Here is a 21,265-nt window from a genome sequence, read left to right as displayed (position 1 = left end):
TCAATTCTGAAATTCATTCATTCCATTATAATCTGAAATGTTAAATAAAATAGTATTAATTTGATTGATACTTGATCAGATAATGCAGCAATATGATGAAACGAATATTTGATAAATATCTGAAATAGAAACTCGTTGCGCATTCTGAATATCCTTCGATGGGAATGTTTGAATTATATGTCTAAAATAGCGTTCTTTGCTAATTGCCATGTAAACAAATAAATTCAATCATGTATTAGTTTTCCTTAATTATTTATTTTCCATTCAGAAGCCACAAAAGTATATTTTAAATTTAAAAAAAATTCTTTCAGTAAATCTGGAGGCAAATTCAAAGTAATGGTTATGTAAAATTATTAAATGCTCATGTAGTACATCCATAAATTAGGTAAATAAAAATTGTGTATTTGAAAACACTATACTATCAGGACTATATCATCTTCAACACATACAATTATAAATCTATTTTATTTATTATACCTGAAGAGCCTGTAGTAGAAGGAAATTTGTTTTTATTTATTTGATTATTATCAGAGAATAATTTGGTTCAGTTTTCAGAGAAGCGGCCGTATAACATGGTATCTAAGAGTGAATACTGAATACTAATAGATCAAAAAAGTACGTCTATAGACAACATAACAAAATACTAATAAAATAAAATATTTGAATAATTACGACTCTAACAACATAACTAAGTTTTCAAACAATCTGACTATATATACGGCAATCACAGTAATATTTGTAGAGCTTACAATGGAAGAAAGTGTATTCCTTTTTTCATACAATATTATATATTCAAAGTTTTAAATGAGTAAAAATTTATATATTTTGAGAACGAACAGTAGAAAAAAATATAAGGTAACCAAGAAAGTTCTGTCATTTTTTCACCCACAAAATTCCAACATCGATATCTCATCTAAGATGTACCTGGGAGATCAAAAATAGTCCCCATCAGCATCAACGACCTTCTACCAACGTTCTGGAAGCCCATGGATTCCATCGCGGTAGAACTTGGTGGGCCGAGAAGTGAAGAATGTATCAACTGCATTTTGCACCTCTACTAGGGATTTGAACTGCGGTCCTCTAAAGTGATTGTCCAAGGAATGGAACAGGTGATAATCGGACGATGCAATGTTGAGGGAGTATGGCGGATGCAATAGTGTTTCCCACTTAAGGCATATAATCGTGTCTCGGGTCATCCTACTCACATGGGGTTAGCGTTGTCATGTAATAGCAGGACCCCTTTGTGATTCAGAAATGCTGGGTCCAGAGTTTTGAGTTTTTTCTTGAACTCGGCTCAACTGCTGACAGTACACAGTTGCATTGATGCTCTGAGCAGCTGTAGCAGTTTTCGATGCACGATGTCGCGAGCAGCCCAACAAGCACATACGAGGACTTTCTTCTGGTGCAGTGCTGGTTTCGGCTGTTTTGAAAACGGTTCATGAGATGCTAACCAATGATGACGGCGCTGTGAAGCTTCGTACAGGACCTACATGTCAACACCCTGTCCAGAAATGGTTCCTTCCTCAGACGAGACAGCAAAGAAATACAGGTGTCTCCTTGCGTTGCCTTCTGGTATTTCGTCTTCGAGTGTTTCGTCACCGTCCTTAAACTTCTTAGATTACTGCTGCACTATCCGCGTAGTCACGATACCCTCACCAAAGCTGAACGGCCACAACCAGGTAGTATATTGGATATACCCACATCAACAACTGACCTCCGCCTTATCTCCATTCGCATTCAACTCACGGTATGAGGACCAATTGAAAACAGACCTCCACAAAGTGACAGAAGTTTCTTGGTTACCTTTATAACTTCATTTCATTCAAGCACATATCCTAAGGCAGAGAAATGGAGTTCAGTTGTAAATATGTTTTTATTGTGCAAAGAAAAGAGATCTCAGCTAGTCTTTCTATATTGCTTTCTTGTTAAGAGTATACGTTATAGAGAGTTGTAATTTTGTTTATGAAATACGTATAACTTTATATGCTGGTAACATAGCAGTGATACATTTTATAATTTATAATAACTTTTTGATTGCATTAGGAAGAATTTCCTAGACGAAACATTCTTTCAGGTAACTGACAAGTATGTCAGTGAAAAAATATTTATATCAATGTAATCTTTGTTCTTTATAACAAGTGGATCTTTTTCCTCACATCATTGCGCTTATTAGTATCATTATTTTGTATATTTGTATTCACTTTCTTTATACTTTTTTTATTGTTTAGAGGTTGCGTTTCTTTTTCTTTATTTGTATTATATTTATTTTTGTTGGTAGTATAGATTTCAATGTCTTCTCTAAGCAACACTGACAGATGGTTACTATTCTTACTCTTTGTTATGTCGTCATTTCAAATACTTCACAAAAAAAGTGGATGATTTTGAAACAAATGTTTCTCGTTAGTAAAACCAAAAAGCACCCCTTTCGGGGATCGAACTTCGATCTGTCTGATTGAAAGCGAGAACACTAATGTCTGGCCCACGAAAAAATCGAGTCTATTACTAGCAAATAATTGCTATGTGTTATAGAAGTACGCTAGGAAATTGGAAGTCTCGATTGGAGTCAAATTACAAGAGAAATGAATTGAATTAGGGAGCTCTATAAAGAGACTTTTGTGTTAGCTGTGACTTGATTCAATATTATTATCTTGTGTAATCTATTTACTTCTACTGCGGCTCTTACGGTTTGCAGTGGCTCAGTGGTAAAGCATCGTTCATCTTTGGTGCATGTAATCCTTGGTTCGATCCCAGCTCGCACCACATGAGCCTTGTGGTGGACAAACACCGTGTGCGTAGGTTTTCTGGGGGTTCTTCCGTTTCCTCCCACTTTCTTCATTCCAACTTTTCATTCATTTCTCATCATTTCCATCTCCTTTAGCCTAGCCGGCACAACTGCGGGACGTAAAACCTAAAGATTTTATTTCATTTTTTTCTACTACGGTTCTTAGTCGCCTTGGTACGGAATTAATTATGCTGACGACATATCAATGTCCCTGAACTACTTCTTCGAATGCATTAAGAACTAACTCCCATAGCTCGTCAGCTTTCCTCGGTGTGTTGTCAGGCTAATTTTCCTGTAGAGTTCTAGTAACTTCTGCCCACATGTTTTCCATTGGATTCAGGTCGCATGCTGTAGGAACCACTGGTGGGCACAAAAAGCGGTTTTTCGGTTTTCGGTTTTGAAGAAAACTGAAACCGGTTTCGGTGAAAAACCGCACCGGTTATTGGAGAAAACCGAAACCGGTTTCGGCGAAAAAACGAACCGATGTTTGGAGAAAACCGAAACCGGTTTCGGTGAAAACCTATCCGGTTTTGGAGAAAACTGAAATGTCGGTTTTTCGGATTTCGGTTTTTCTATAAACCGGTGTCCGGTTTTTTAATTAAACAAAATGGTTTTGCCCATCCCTAGTAGGAACCCAGTTGACTAATCTAGAAAAAGGTATTTTCAAAAGACATATTGAGCAACACCAAGTAAAGGATCTTTTTAGTCTTTCATGAGTAAAAAGGTTTAAGTACTTTTTCTTATCTCTATTTTACTAGATGAAGTGCGTGTCTTTCGCAAGAAAAGGAAAGGTCTATGGAGAACATTTGAAAGCTATATTTAAATCCCTTCGCCCCCTTCGGATATGCATTTCAATCAAAGTATAAAAGCCAAGGTGCTCATAACTACCACACACAGTTCACTCAAAACACCACCATCACGCCTTTAGTTACGATATCGACTTCCTGTCAACATATTCCGTGTTCAGTGCTGTCATTTTTTTTTTTTTTTTTTTTTTTTGCCTACTTTAGACCCAACCTTCCGTCTGAGCATGCCTGAGAATTCCTTATGCTATATGGGGAATCCCTTTCGCACCTATTATACATTGCTGAAATATGCATTTTTGAACAATGTAAGTGTGACTTTTTGTGTGCTGTTGTGGGCCATGTTCAAATAATTTTGCGTTGCTATTATTTTCCTTATTTTTGGACAACCAGCCCTGAAACTATGCACTTTTCCACGTAATTTACGAAAAATAATTTCTATACGTAAAATAAATCCTGACTAAGTGACTGATCAACACTCGTGCCAAAGTGATTAAGCTAGGAAATTGATTAAACTAAGAAATTGGAGAAGTAGGGGTAGAAATTATGATAATAATTTGTCCATATCCCGGAATATCTTTAAGTTAGAAATGAAATGAAATTAAATCTTTAAGTTTTACGTCCCACTCTTATGCCGTGTAGGGTAAAGAAAATGATGGTGATGAGAAATGAATACAATGGTGGAATGAATAAAGTGGGGGAAAACGAGAGAACCTGATAAAACCCACACCTACGGTGTTTGTCCACCACAAAGTCCACTTGATGCGAGCTGAGATGAAATCAGGGACGCCACGTACCGGAGGTGAACCCTGTTCCATTAAGCCACCGCTCTTCCTTTTAAAGTTAGACATATGCTTTTTGGAATTTTGCTTTTCGTTTAAAATAATTAGACACTTGTTTCGTCGTTTTTACTATTTAATCTAGAAGGATAAACAAGAGATACGAAGTAGAAGTTGTGAGGATTACAATTATTAGAATATGATGTTCATATATCGGAGCTTTAAATATATCTTTCAAATGTTTTCTATAAACCTATTGTTCCCGTACTAAGAACGGGCATTTCAGTTAGATAATATAAAGTAAATTTTAAATATGCATATATGAAATATTCTCAAATATAATTGAAAAATTCCAACTGACAATTCCAGGGTGGTTTTACCCCATTAGTTTTCATCTAGTTACGGGTCCTATTATTAATAAAATATAATTTTAAACAGACTGCATTTGAAGTTATTCATAATAGGCTGAAATTTCTAAGCGACAAATTTAGTTCACTGAGCACGTGAGATTTCAGTGATAATTCCGATCAATTGTCACAGCAATTGTGTTCTAGTATTTGAGCTTTCGTTCTAATCTCGATCTCTCCTTCGTTTGTTTTCCATTGTGCGTTCATAAAGTAAGATTTATGTTGTTGAATGCAGTACAAGAATTCATGTGAACAGTTGACTTCAATATGTCTCGATTGTGTTTTTTGTCAAGCTGCAAAGAATGCTTCAGAATTTTAAATATTCATCTAAAAATTATTTTTGAAAAAAGTAAATCTTATCCTACTTAGAATAACACAATGTAGGTTGCGTTTATCATAGCATTCAGTGTGATCCATCTGATGAGTTAAACTTGGCATCGAAGGGGAGGAACAAAGACAAAAACTTGCATAATGTGATCATCCACCCACAGGTGGTAGGAGGCTCGTTCGGTTTCGTCAGATAGTGAAGGAAGCTCCTCGCTCATCATCCACGTTACACTGTTACTTAACATAAGTTTGAAGAGTGCGGGTTCCCGGACTTCCAGAAGCATTGCCAAGCCCCTAGTTACTTATATGGCGCGACCAGTAGAGCTATAGGATTACCGTGTTCCGGGGCGGACTGTTGGAATGCCTCACTTACGACTGGGTTATTTTAGTCTCCCATTGGTTACTCCTGCAGTCCGCTAGGTGTAGCAGTCGCAGTCAAGTTTACGAACTGGGTTTGTCCGAAATCATCTCTCCGGTCTCGGTAAGTTTGCTGATTCTGATATTCGTGCCGATTTCACTGCATTTAACAACTTAGTGCCTCTTCACTCGCTGCTACGACTATAACACCACTTAACGAGAAATTGACAGTGATTTCTGCGGGATTACGAGTTATGCAAGGTGTGCTTCCGGTGTTTGGAGTTTATTCTGTTCCACATATCCCTCGAACGTACCCAGCCTCTCTGTTTTCCCGGACTACGCTTGAAATAATTTAGCTGTTGCTACGTGTTTTATATTGCTTTATTTCAAGCTGTTTATTGCCATTGTTATTGTTGTCCATAATCACCCCAACCTGCCATGTGAACTAACAACCTAATGAATTTTAATTGTAAGTAATATATTTCATATTATTTAGAAATAACACAGTGCGAGCAAACGTATATATACGTATATTTTTGAAGTGTTACAATTGTAACAATGCTTGACACAGTGCTTCATCTTATGAAATATGTATATGTGTATGTACAGAGTGTATGTGTGTATAATAAAGGAATAGTATGATTCACAATGTGTTTGCTAGAGTGAAAGTTCTGCTTGTGCAGTTAAATTCTCGGGAATGGAAAACGAGTGCGCAATAATTTCAAACTTTGATTTTTTTTGCTGTGTGATTCGAGTGAATTATGGAAAGCATCAAGGACGACGACACTTTCAGAAGATGTCGGAAATATAAGCTACTAAATAAGTGTAGTGAATTCATCAAAGTTTAATGATATGGATAATCTGTACTTGAAAAGCAAGTGATATGAATACTCGTGGTGTATTGATTCACAAGTGGAAACAATAGTCTGATCTACACATAGAATACACTGAAGAAAATTTCAACCACGACTCCCATTATCATTTTTATTAAATACGTTAACTCAAAGCTATCAACTATATACAACGCTACACCATCTTTCAGGGAAATAGATTTCAAGTTCCACTGGAACTAAGGAAGAACTTAAAAATATTTAAACGCTTTTTCAACACATAAGTTTCACAGTGATCGCTACAGAAGGTGTCATTATATTATTGTTACACATTGAGGTTTTCTAGAACAAAATCATGACCCGAAATAACTCGACAATAACTAAACTCTTCTTCGCAGTACAATTTTTTCGGGTATAAAAACGGATTAGGGTAAGGCTCTTGCACCTTAGAAGGCACGACTAATGTTTGTGAGCCGAGCCTATGGGTGTGAGAATATCTTAGGTTAATGAAAGATAATTAGATAGAAATTCTAGGGTAATTATGGGGTTAATTTAGATTGTTCGTATACAAGAAGACGCATTATTTGTGGGTGTGTAATATTATTAATGGTACTTACCCACTCGTACACAGTATAGGTAGAGTTCCGCTTCCCTTAGATAATGCAAAATAAAAATCATAATTCGTAAAAGTGTTCTTCTATACTTTTCATTCTTTGACTTAAAACAGTGAAATATTTTGAATCTCTACAGAATTTTTCTGTAACAGTATTAAATCTGTCTCATGAACTATCAAGGAATAATAATTAACTCTCGTGTGTACTTTATTTTCTGATCCACAACTTAAAGACTATCTTTCGACTGAATGATCGCGTCACTCAGCAAAAATTTTTATTTATGGAAAATATATTTAAAAAGGGAAGCTAATGCTTTAAGGTATCATTCCGACATTCGCTTCATATGATTTTCGACATTCTATAAAATTATAAGGATTGTTTGTACCAAAATTAAAAGTGATACATTGCAATTACTAGGAGTTTTTTTTTTTTTTTTTTTTTTGTAAAACAGCAGCTTATAGCAACATTTAAAAACTCTCATTGTTTAAATAAGTTATCTCAAAGGCCAGCAACGTTTAGAGGGCTTCAACCTCCTTGAGAAAAGACATGATGGGCAAAGGTGATGCAAAGAATGAGTGAATGATCAAAGATTTGCTATTGTACCTTACTTGCTGAAAGTTAATATTTTTTTGATTGGATTAGAACTTAACATCCTGTTTAGCATTAAAGCTATACGAGGCATGGACCTACAGCTTAGCGTGAAATTCAAGCCGCTTAATCTCCCACCGGGAATCGAGTCCGAGTCTCCCGCACCTGTGACGCGTACACTATCCATATAGCCATAATTGAGCTCTAGAAAGTTAATACATATAACAGAGATCACGTTAGTAGAAACGTATTTAGTTATCTTGTGCGTAGGTGTTTTAGGCTAATGAAGACGAGGGAGTTCTCCTAGTTACGGCGGAAGTAATTATGGAAATATGTTACGTAAAAGGAAAAGCACACAATACTCTTCCATGAGATCAAGATGATCAGGAAATATATTTTACCAATGAAATTAGAATAGCAATACAGTGTGGATGCAATGGGAAGAGCATGAGATAACAGATCTTCTCAAGAAGTTAAAGCTGATAATATGTGAGGGTTCAGTAAGGGATCTTGCTTTATTTATTTATCTTATATTTAAATTTTACGTTCCACGTTTATGTCCTTTAGGCTATAGAATACGTTGAGAAATGAAAATGAAATGAAATCTTTAAGTTTTACGTCCCACAGTTATGCCGGTTAGGCTAAAGGAGACGGTGATAATGAGAGATGAGTGAAATGGTGGAATGAAGAAAGTGGAAGGAAACGGGAGAACCCCGAGAAAACCCACGAGCACGGTGTTTGTCCACCACAAAGTTCACTTGGCGGAGGCTGGAATCGAACCCGGGACCCCAAGCACCAAGAGGTGAACGCTCTACCACTGAGCCACCGCGCCCCCCTACGTTGAGAAATGAATGATGATAATTGAATGAATGGGAAAGTATACCCACACTCTAAACAGGATTCGAACTAACGACAGACATGGCTTACAATCATCAGACTCTTGCCTTAGACCGCTCAAGCATGCTAGCTGCCCATGAATCTGGTTTAGAGTATTTCAAGATGGTATCATTAAGAACACAAAAGAATATGAGAGAAAATAGAACATGCGTACGGATAATTAGTGGAAGAAGGAAAGCGATACGGAATGCTGGCTCGACAATTGTATGTTTATGTCGTAATAAGATGCAGGTGCAGCAATGCAGGCAGGAAAATAATATTCAAATACTGTCCTCAGAAATGCTTTGTAGGAACTGCCAATAATATGTGGTATTAAGATCCTATTTCATTTTGTTGAACGTTTAAAGATATGAAGGAGTTTATTAGCTTTTATTTTGCATTATTTAAGTGATCGTGTGCCATAAACCTATTCAAACATAATGTTCAAGTATTTAACTATTTTGGTGGGGCGCATTAGAATATCGTAAGTTCTTATTGATAGGAGTGACAAACATCAGCTCCCATAGTCTTCCTTTCTTTCAAATGAGTGCGAAATTTGTGATAGTCTCTTCATTTTTTAAAAAAAAATAAAAAATAAATAAAATTATTTATTAATAATAGACAACAAGAGCCTGTTTATCTATAGTTTTCCGATTAAATTCACATTTTCTTTGTACTTATAACTAGATATTTTAAAAAATATTTTGATAACCTCAACATAAAGACTTTACAGTGTTTTGCAGAACATTAAAGTTAGAGCAACATATTACAAAACAATTATTTTGAATACATAATTGTTATTTCCTTCGCAATCATTCTTCCAGTAAGTTATGAGAATAATAAATTCTTACTAATTTGTTATTTTGATATCCAACCACAAATGTTGAACTTATAAGACACAGAAAATTCCAAAATTACAAGTTAATACATTTGACATTTTGTTAGCTGTTTCAAAAATAAATTATGAAATTCTGTATCACACTGAAAATTTGTGAGTAGTACTTCAGTTGTAGTTTCCCATCTTGCTCCTTCACGATAAAAATGTTTTAAATTTTAGCCTATTTTATTTAGAAACCAGAAACAACTAAATAGAAAACTCTTCTGTATAAAACAATAGATTTCTACCAAGGTGCATTTCTTAAACTTTCTTATTTCAAATGAAAAATTAAAATGAAAACAACTTACATTTAATAGCATATATTAAAAAAAATATTTCGAGTAATCGTTGCACTCCGTTCTCGATCACACTAGACAAGGAAACTTTGTATCGCCTATTCAAATAGTATCTTAAATAATAAAATAGACTGAAAGGTCTAATATTCAGTACATTACTAGAACTTAGCCACAATAAAAATGTGTCTGTGTATTTATTGATTTGCCAATTCAATTAATTTTGATTATTATATCGAGAAATAATTATTCGTGATATGCTGCTCTAACTTTAATAATTCTTCCAGTAAGTTATGATAATATTAAATTCCAACTAATTTGTAACACTTAAGTGCAATACAATATAATACAATAGAAATTTTAAAAGGGCCTGATGTATGAGAAACTGAAATAAGTGGTTAATTATATAAAGCTTAGACAATTAATAAAGGGAAACTAAATTTGAAATAATTACAGCTAGACTTGAAGCACAATTAGACTTTAAGCTACCCTTAGGTTTTGTTTGTTTTCTTTCTTTTTTCCGAAAAGCGAGAGGAAAAAATATAGTTTTCTAAAAATTTATTATCGTTATCAAAAAAATAATAGAAAAACTGTCTTAAGAGTCACTTTCATCAAAATTGTGAACTGTAATCCGTGTAGTAAAATTTAAAAATCCTGGACTTCTGTGGTAAACAAAATTTTAAAAATGCTGAAATTTTGTGTTGATTTTCTCAAAAATGGCGAAGCGGTATATGTGCTTTTTGTATTGTTTTCAAAATGTAATAGAATAGAAGGAATTTTCAGAAAGTATGACTGAAAGAGTAATTGTTATGTGCTTAATATTCTTCCAAATCGAAAGTGAGATGTCACGATAACACTGCGGAAGCAGGATGAGGATCACAATTTACATAATCGACATAAACACACACATTCAACTCCTTTTTCTGCCCATTCATAAAAGAATGCGTAAAGTTTTGAATAATGGGTCAGCCAAACATTAGTCCGATCCACTGAAATAAAACTCCAATGACCTTCCCGCTTAGCCTAGGACAACCACGTACACTCTTGATGTACGTGATCCTGGGTTTGATTCCCGATGGGAGAGCATTAAAACTTGACTGTACTAGATGGTTTGGATTCATATTAAATTATAGGTCCACATCTCATAGCCTCGGTACTTGAAAGGGTTGCTAAACTTAATCAAATCAACAATAAAACTCTGATGTTTCCTGATTAGGAGTCAAATATATAGCATGCGCATTATTAGTAATATCAAAGTAAACACATAAAATTATTTGTAACAGTAAAAGTATAATTGCAAACAAGAGTTTTAGACAGTAGATGATCTTTATTTACTTTGGAGGTAGTGAAAATTATGTTTCTAGTCTTAATAATTTTGCTAAGCTTCCAATATAAATGCTCGCGTAGATATATCCTAGACTGATTATACTCAATCTCTTTTGAGAGCATTAAATAATTAAAGAACTAAATTTCGATCTGTTACATTAAGTCTAGACAGAAATAGTAAACACATTTTTTTCTTAATGTCCCAATAGATAGATTATATTGATAATGGACGTCTGACGCAAGGTGACTTTTTTGAAAATTTAGTGAAATCACATTTACATAAAGCTCTTAATAATTATATAATTTACACAAGTAAAAGAGGAATTTGGTTTTACTTTTCGTTGATAAGACTTTACGGGTTATGGCCTGTTTACACATTTCATTCTTCTTGTCTTTCTGTTACTTTTTTCTTACAAACTTTAGGATATAAAATTTTAAAGCACCAACATTTATTTACCTTGTAAATGATAATCTAAATGTTATCTTAATAAAAAATAGTGTAATTTGATACTTCTTGTTTTAAGAGATTATGATAATTTCAGTGAATAAATAATGAAATATTATCTTCTTATTCCATGAGTAGGTTTTTTACTATGAACAACGATGGTGAGAACTACTCGATTGACCTGTGTAACTTCTATTCAGTGACTGGACAGTGCACCACATGACTAAAAATTAAAATGTACTACAAACATATTTAAGAACTTATTAAATAAGATCCTGATCAAAATAAAATAGGATTGGTCCTAGATTAAAGCAAGTTTTGATATGCTATGATATGCTATGCGTTTTCTAGTCAGTTAAATTTCAATTTTTGCTAGCATATATTGAAAACATATTTTTCTTTCCAAAATTCGTTTTATCTTTAACTAGATACAATAATCTTCACGTTGAATGGAATGGTGAGATCCTTTGAAACATTATTTTAGAATGTTAGCAGCAATATTATGCTTACTTCCAAGTCCTTTGTTGGATATACCGCTAGGAAGTTATTTTTTATGCTACTTGGATATGTTGCAAATTAACTCATGCCATCCAACGTGTTCCATGGTTAATGATCAGTCTGTTGTTTCGTCTTAAGTAGAAGTCAAGTGGACGTGACTTTCCCTCAAAGTAGTCTAGCCAGCTCCGACAGAAATTTCCGATCCTGCCAGACAAATGCAGAAATAGTGCCTTGAATCTTGCTGCTTCCTTCATTTTATTGGGATTATGTATATGAAACTATCAACTGTTAACTTTTGTGAAATTGAAAATGAAAGACTAAAACTTATTTTTATACGGAGAAAACATACGGTGCTTGAAATTTTCATATATTAATATACCTAAGGAAATGTTCTTGGAATTATGATACTCATATAGACCACAAGCTTGCCAGAAAACATTGACAGGAAAGACTTCATTTGTTAGTTTTATTAGTAGACACAACTCACTTCCGCTCCAATTTCTTCGTACATATTTCTTAAGAAAATCACTAATTTTCAGTTCTTTCTAGAATTGGCAGTCTGTTTTCGTATTATTATATATTACAATACATTTCATCTTCACTTAATTACAGTGCTTTATATAATCTCATGAATTAAATTTATGTATTTACTTCAGTGGGCAAAAATAACTAGGAAGAGAAGTTTAGTTCATTTGCTTTGAACATAACAGCGCCTTTCTCTAAACACCTTTTAATGCCAGTTGAAATATTTTCCAGGATAAGAACAAGAAATGGCATTTATCTATGTCGCTTGAGATACGAAATTTGTATCTGCGCAAAGTTTCTAATTTTGGGAGTAAAAGTCTACTATCTTCGTATACTTATTCTGCAGCACGTGCTTTGCACAGTATCTGTCAGTGTGTCCAAGTTCAACAAACGATAAATTTAATGAAGCGAATACAAAACTAAACAAACACGTATCTCTTCTAAAGTGGAAGCGCAACATAAATATGAATGATTTGTTACTTCCTGAAAAATTTTTTAAAACTCAAATGTTATTCATTTCGTGGTGCAACGTCTGACGTCAATTCTAAAAATTACTGAAGTTCCTGAAATTGCAGAATAAAAACAAATTTACGAAGGAGAATGGTTTAGCTTCTTAGAGACGTCTTTCCTGCTGCCTTACAACTCTTAGTCCCTTGGACATAAATATTCTAATCTACAAATCTCTTCAAGTGAAACAGACACTTACTAGGATTTTTTTTATAACAGAAGCACTTGCATAGTATTTACTATTTATCATAAAATTATGTCATTTGGTGGAGTTATGCCTTATATTAAATTAAGCACCGAAAACTAAATATATTTTTTTGCTATCTGGCTTCAAAATAATAGACGTAATGAAGTGTTATTTCACCTGTAAAATAAATCTATTTTCAAAACCCACTGTAGGAGATTGCTTTCAAACAAACAAACTGTCCTGATGACCAAACACTGTAACAAATGTTGATATATGTGAAAATAACATCGATTTTGGTACATACAACACAGCATAGATTACTTCCGTGTTCCTATAAGGTTAGCTTGGTTGGTGGTTAATTTAAAGTTCAATGTCCCTTTCAGCAGTAAGGCTAAACAACATGAAAGATGTATCTGCAGCTTAATATGGGATACTAACCATATGAGTCCCCATCAGAAATGAAACTAGGATCTCCCGCATCAAAAGCTCATATATTAATCATGTAACCACGAGGAAGCCATTGCTGAATGATTAGTTTCTACCTACGATATTGGATACATAGATTGAATTTTGCTAGGAGATGGTATTCGGATCTAATATAAACTAGAAACCCACGTATTACACAGCCTTGGCAGGGACATTAAGCTCCAACAAATCGTAAGTGACAATTCAAAGATAAGATACTGACAAGACAAAATACTTTAAAATAAGAAATTACTGACCAGAAAAAAACTGGTTACATTTTCCTGTTAGCAATAACAATCCTGTTACATACTTAACATTTTCCTGTTAGCAATAACAATCTGATAGTGAAAGTATATTCAACCCTTTCAGCAGCTGTCAAACTACATTAAATAAAGATTAACTTTGTTTTCTGAGTGCCTCCCTATCACAATTGTTTCACGTTATAAATAATTTGTAACTAATCACAATGAACTTCCAATATTTGTCTAATAATATTAAAATTTGTAACTATATATCTTTTGAAGATGGTTAACTTTATTCGCTCTTAGTGGAGATACTTCTTGTTATTTACATTATTTTGTAATTTAAGAGAAATATGTAGATATTTGTAACGGACTTAGAAACAACTACGAAAACCTTAACGCGAAGTAGATTCGATTATATAATATGATAATAATCCTTATTATAATAGGAGGACGCCTCAGTGTGTGTTACACTTCTAATAGTTCACAGTCGTCTTAATAGGTGTCGCTCGTTCGTTGCCTGACGCCAATAGATGACGCAAGCGTGCAGGCAGCTTGGAGATTTAAAAGCATTGTGTCAATTTAATTGCAACTTAGAAGCTGCATTGTTTCAATGCATTTATTTCAAAACGGATAATGGTGATGCTGAACATGATCGTAGTTTGCTATTTATTGTTAAGACAAGGCCCGTAACCATATTTAAATTTGAACTGTGTAACCGCAAGTTAATTGGTGGGCAAACATAAAAAAATAAATGGGTACAACTCTTAATTAAGGACAATTTTAATCTATAGTACAGCGAGCCAAAGTCTTTGGGAAATAGTGGCTATTATAATCAAGTTGAAGTAGTTTTCTTGTAACTTTCAGTTGAATAATGCCTTACAGGTATGCAACCCACATATAACTGATGCAGAGCGGAAAGTATAAGCAATAGGGAGAATTGAGATTCGGTTCGGTGAAAAATGTGTTAGAATTAGCAGAAATACAACCTAAATTTTACAAAGCAGCAAAAAGGCACATGATACATGATCTTTTCTCCATAAATTATCGTTTTAGTCTTTTTTCTAACGTCTATGTGCTAATATAAACGAGCATATCTTCAATTAATTATTATTTAAATTCTGTATACACTTGCCTGCTTGTACGCATTTTGACATTCCTTTCAACTGCTGCTATATGAGACACAAATGTAGATTTTCAACGCGAAATCTAAACCACATGCACTTTAACTAGAAATGGAACTCGGATTTTTCGCACTAAAGCAGAGAAAAATAACAGATTAGCGATTACATACATTTTTAACATACAAAAGACATTAAAAATATGTGTAATGTTTATGTATATAACTATTTTTTTACTATCAAAATATTTTTCCATCTTGTATAGAGTAGATTTTTTTTTAATATTTGAAGATGTCAAAAGCTTGAACATCTAAATCTGCAAATAGAAAGTGTACCAGTAGAAAGAAATGAGATTTTTTTACATACTTGGAACAACTTATAGTGTATGGTTCGCTTACACATAACGCATAGCTAAAACATTCCATATTAAAATGCATGAAATTTAACGCACGGCAACAGTTTTGTGCAAATGCATTTGGAATTACTTGTTCGATTGTTTAGAGTTTTATATCCCTTTTAAAGCATGTGGCTATATAAGAAGTGAGAGCTAAATGTGAAATCTAAATCACATTTACTTTCACCTGGAATCGAATCTTAGTTTCCTGCTAGCTTTTGAGAATGAGCTCGAAAGCTCATATACATAATTCGACACACATTAATATGCTAAAAATTGAACATACGTCCTGCTGGTTCACATTATGTAAAATAGAAACGAACTGTTGTGATAAATTGAAAGGAAACAAAAAATGGATATTGAAATTAGAATAAAAATTATTTTTGATAAATAAGATACATACTTCTGTCCGATATACCCCATTTTCCAGTTCATTTTAGCCTAGGCGTAACTTTGTGTTAACTTGTAGGAAAACAAGTTCGTTTGTTTACCAAGTCTGTTAACCAAGATTTGTTTTACTCCCAATCATATCCTAATCATGTCCTGTGTTGTAAACTCCAAACAAACAAATAAACAAACGAGAAGATAATAATACTTCGGATAATAGGTCTTAGCATCAACTTTTCATATTCAGTGCAGCACAACAAATAATTGCCGCCCAGTTCTTTTGCAACTTACAAATTATAATTTTCGTACAGCTAGCACTGTCTCCATCGCACATGAATACAAGTTAGATTCCAACTTTACTATTCTAAATTACGTTAAACTTTTACATCAAATACATTAAAATCTTATAAGTGACAATGATAATGTAATATATTTTTTTCATTTCATGGTTTCTTTTGTATTATTAATTATAACTACAAAGTTGCTAATGTGTATGCATTAACAATTTTTTAGTTTAACGCCGTACGATCATGCATCGAGGCTAAGGGAGACCTTGATGATGAGATGGATGATAAAGGTGAAATGTTGAAAGTGGGAGGAAATGGGAGAACCCCGAGAAGCACGAACCCAGTGTTAGTCCACCACAAGTTCACTTGGTGCGGGCTGGAATCGAACCAGGGACCCCATGCACTAGAAATGAGCGCTGTACCACTGACCCACCGCGATCCAACATTATATATCCGTAAAATACGTCTTCTGTAATGCGGAAACACGAAATAATATTATGGCCTTCAAGATGTCTTAAGTAAGCAAACAAATCGGGAAGAAAGTACAGTAGGACGTCGATAATCCGAATGTCAAAAATCCGAAACGTCAAAAATTTGAACGCGGTTCCTAGAAGCTTTTTACATTTCGTCTTAGCGCTAGCGATAAACAAACAATAGGGTTGTCCGTCGGTGTTGTGCGAAGTCAGTGTTTTTACAAAAGCTCATTTATATGTAATTGTTTGTCACACATATTTATTTCTGTGGTCCCAATTAGTTCGGATTTTCGACTTCCTACGTATCGGCAAGAAACCCAAACGAACGACGTAAATGTTAAGATGAGTTTACTTTTAGATGATACACCATTAGCTTCCACCACGTATCCATGATTTATAAATTTATATTAATACATAGTCCTGATATATACCGTAACATGTAATAAGTAATATATTCTGCATACATTTTACATGTTACGATAGTTAACGTAAGTACATCCAGATATGACAATGGGTTAGAATACTTTTGAAGCCATTCCACATATACCTTTTTTGTGTTCTTACTCATTCTGGATGAATATCGTGACACTATCCTTACTATTACTACTGAAGGAAATTACTTATTTACCAAAGATAGCATTAAGCTTTAGACTCAGAATGGATTACAAATACATTTAAGCAAAGTGAATATGAACAATATAATCTAGAAGCTTATATTTCATTACATCAAAGTTATCGCTTTAATTTTTCATATACTGAACACTCAATTCCATTCCACAAAATCCATAACTATAACCGGTTTACACTTAGTAAAGGTGGGGAAGAGAATTGCACCATTAAGAAATATTTTTGGTCAAACGAAAACACATACAAGACTTTAAAAATGGTCTCTTCTTTATATACAACTACACTTGCTTGTTTATTTTATATTTGTCAACTGTTTAATTGACACTGCTAGAGTTATTATCTATGTGGTCTAATAATATATTTTTATTTGATTTTTTCAGGAGCAGGGTTCTTGGAGGCACTGAGGCAACTTATTTGGTTGTAACTCGTCAGGAGGAGACACTTTCTCCTACCGTCTTCCCTCCTCTCCACCGCCCCCTGAAAGGTCAGGATGGGGGTGGCAGAGGATTTTGCCCCCAGCTTCACTCAGAAGCCACAACTCAGGCAGGAAGATGAAGGAAATCGTCTCATTTTCGAATGCCAACTGCTTGCATCTCCGAAACCTTCAATCAATTGGTTTCGGGGAGACACACAACTGTCAGAGGATCATAGGACTTACATGAGAATACAGGAGGTGGGACCAAATAAGTATCTTGTTGTCTTGGAGCTGGATGACGTAATTGAAACTGATGCCGGGCTGTACAAAGTGAAGGCCAAAAACAAAATGGGAGAAGTGTCTGCCTCCATCAACCTCAATTTCAGTCGTAAGTATAAACAATGTAGTGGAAAATGTTTTTCCATGTATAATCAATATTATCTTTATTGTTTTTGATTAAAAAGTGAAATGAAATCTTTAAGTTTAATATCCCACGCTTATGCCGGTTAGGCTAAAGGAGACGGTGATAATGAGAGATAAGTGAAATGGTGGAATGAAGAAAATGGGAGGAAACGGGAGAACCCCGAGAAAACCCACGAGTTCGGTGTTTGTCCACCACAAATTCCACACGGCGCGAGCTGGGATCGAACCAGGGAACCCAAGCACCGGAGGTGAACGCTCTACCACTGAGCCACCGCGCCCCGCATTGGTTTTGATAGCTATTCATATCAAATCTAAAGAAAACTATACATAAATATCAAAAGAATTTTAGTTGTAAAATATTAATAAACAAAATCATGCATTGAATAGGTATAGGTATTTTTGTACCGTTAATGTGCTGATTTTATTCATATGAATCTTGAAGAGTTACTTAATGATTATCTGTTGGATGTATAACGTTACCGAAGTTAAATTACAACACTGCAAATTCTTTTCTATATAAAATATGAAATATATATCTTTTATTTTTTATTAATACACAATTTTGTGCATTACTGTAATTTAATACAACAAGTTCTGACAACTTGGATAATACTACGCATAAAATACTACTTACATGAAGTTCTTAAAATAAACCGAAAACAATACACATACTGTGCACGAGATATTAACTATAATGACGAAGGAAGTGTTTGTTTCAATATAAAGAATAAATGCAATTAGCTTTTGTATATATACAATATATATTCGAATTAAGTAACAATACAATATTTCTTAATAGGAATATTCCAAGTATAGTATGTTTCCACACATAATTTATTACATTTGAAACACTAGAAACTTTCAAATAATCACTTTAGAGTACCAAGCAAAATATATTGAACTCTGAGGGGGGGGGAATAACAGTTATTAAATAAAATTTATAGCATATATAAACGCGTACACTAATTTTGTGCTTCAGTACTACAGCAACCACCTTTAGTGCACAGGATCTCAGATTCGAATCCAGGCAATATGGATTTTGTGACTGTCCATTGGTTTTCTCGGAATATTCTAATATCTTCTTATTGCAATTATTCCACTTTATTTCATAATAAATTAATTTAGTTTATCATTATTTTTATTGAATTCGAAGTATTTCATGAGAAGTTAAAGATTTTATTTTATATTAGCGATAATTCATTATAATCAACCGATACTTCTAAACAATTTTTTCTATGATAGTACTGTATGAATTTTGCAAGAACAAAATAAGATTCTTAAACTACGAAAAAATTTAAATACTTCTCGTAATTTGCAAGTATTGAAAATTTATGAACAATTATCTTAAACATTTCAATAATTCTAATACGTAGTAATACATATGTTCTTTTTAAATGTTTTACAATTGAACAGAGCCATGATATCAGAAGGATTGTAAACTATTAGGGCTCAGTATATCTGACAGAAATCTTCACAAAAATATTATTGCAAACATTAATATTTAAAGGAATATGTTACATAGCCGTACTCATTCTAGGTCCTAAAAAAAACTATTATGTATTTTTACATTATTATATTTTCAACACTGATCACTTAACAAGAAAATACATTTGCTTTCTTTCTCGTTTCAGCGGTTGACGAACCTCACGAAAGGTAAGCACCACACGTTACACACACATGACTTTTTCTCAACTACTCAACACCTTATTTTTCCATGCTATTTTTCTGCATTAGATGTCTTTTTTCTCTTTTACTTACATATCCTACTTTCTGATTTTCTATTTCCAGCCGCTGAAGCAGAACGATCTCGGTAAGTTTTTCTACTAACTTTTTGAAAATCATCTATTTTTTCTTCGTAGCAAACGAAACTACTTTTCTAACCTATGTATGCCAGCTTTGCTTTCTCCCTGAACACTTTTACCAAATATGTTTTTCTTTAATTTTAATATTTTTATTAATACAATGAGGGTTTTATTAGAAAATGCTAATATCTATTTGTTGATTAACTGGATGAAACCAATTTATTTTGTTATTTATATCTAAATATGTCAAACATTCATGTGTCTATCATACTTGTATGTATATTTTGTATGTATATATGTGTAGTATGTACAGCACAATCGTCATTTAAGTATATATATATATATATATATATTTGGTCATGAAACATATTATAAACAGTAATAAGTTTATTTGTGCCTTAATTTATTACTTTATTATCCTAACTTTTATTCAAATTTTGATTTACCTTATATCAAGTTTATTATTTCCCTTTGTTACAGTACTAAAAGCAAGTACAACAAAATTTTCAGTGTATTTTTTCGACTATTCGACATAACTGCCAAATACAGTTACGACATAGCTGCCAAATAAAATTTCATCACATTAACTTAATTTTCCATTAGAGTGATCATGCTTATTAATCCAACATTCTGTTATCTTATAAGAAATATAAACGTAACTTCTATTAAAGTAAAGCTCATAGCCTTCGATAAAAAAACTCTCATAATTAAATTCTAATTAATTTAATTTGTGTCAAAAATAAATTCCTGGTGATTTCAACAGGTCTGCCATTGCTTATTTCAAACATGTCTAACACAGAAAAAATACTAAATGATTTAACTTTTAATTTCCGTCACTATAATAACTTTTAAACTGGTTCTATATAATTAGGCTAATTTTAAGTTAAATTAGTGCTTCACTAGTGAGCATTTACCCGCACAGGATCCATGTTCCTAAGTAAATCATTATATGAAATTGAGCAAGTACTTCTACTATTAATTTTTAACATTTTGTTCAGTTGCGAGGGTCATTTGAAAATTTCTCGTAATGATGTACAAAACTTTGATTGAACTCTCATATATTGTATTTATTGATCAACGTATTATCCATTGATATTAATACGTGTACACTTTGCTCAACTATGATCTAAAGGTTTACGCCATCGCAGAAATCAAATTCATCCAAGATACTCCATTAATGTTTTTATGTCTTTCGCTTGAAGAAACTCGATGTCTGTCAACACATATTTTCACAGTTTGAGGAAAAGGTGGAAGTGCGATGGAGCGAAACATGGTGAATGAAGTTGTTGTGATCGCAAATCATACTTTGACATATTGAATCTGGTAATTGCAACCACATCTTCGTGGGAGTGGGCATTATCGTGATCCAAGATGAGTTTCTTTGTTAAATCCTACCGTTTCCCTTAACTTTTCCCTGCAGTTGGTACAAAGGTTTTACATATTATTGAGCTATAACGGTTTTATCAACTGGAAGATACTTGAAAGGTAGTTCTGTGAATGATAACTTTTGCATTCCAGAAAGCCAAAACCTTGGTTTTTATGACAGATTCTACACACACACTCACACAAATACACTTGGGCTTCTTTGGAGATGAAGTACCTGAATAT

General features: G+C 33.5%; 1 protein-coding gene across 50 annotated transcripts in view; it reads left to right on the top strand.

Annotated features, from left to right (window-relative positions):
- The first annotated feature begins 5,429 nt into the window (after positions 1–5,429).
- Positions 5,430–21,265, top strand: part of bt (projectin protein bent) — a 437,567-nt gene continuing 421,731 nt past the window's right edge. For 47 of the 50 annotated variants that reach the window (XM_081762405.1, XM_081762424.1, XM_081762423.1 and 44 more), the window contains exons 1-3: positions 5,430–5,579; positions 17,398–17,820; positions 19,487–19,508. In XM_081762405.1, the coding sequence (XP_081618531.1) occupies positions 17,508–17,820; positions 19,487–19,508 (335 nt within the window). In that variant the 5' untranslated portion in view covers positions 5,430–5,579; positions 17,398–17,507. The other 3 variants (XM_081762406.1, XM_081762402.1, XM_081762401.1) reach the window with 2 other exon arrangements.

Source organism: Thermobia domestica, chromosome 6, assembly GCF_964235325.1.
Source record: "Thermobia domestica chromosome 6, izTheDome1.hap1.1, whole genome shotgun sequence".
NCBI lineage: Eukaryota > Metazoa > Arthropoda > Insecta > Zygentoma > Lepismatidae > Thermobia > Thermobia domestica.
The sequence above is the reverse complement of the archived record's forward strand: the minus strand, read 5'-3'. Positions and strand labels throughout refer to the sequence as shown.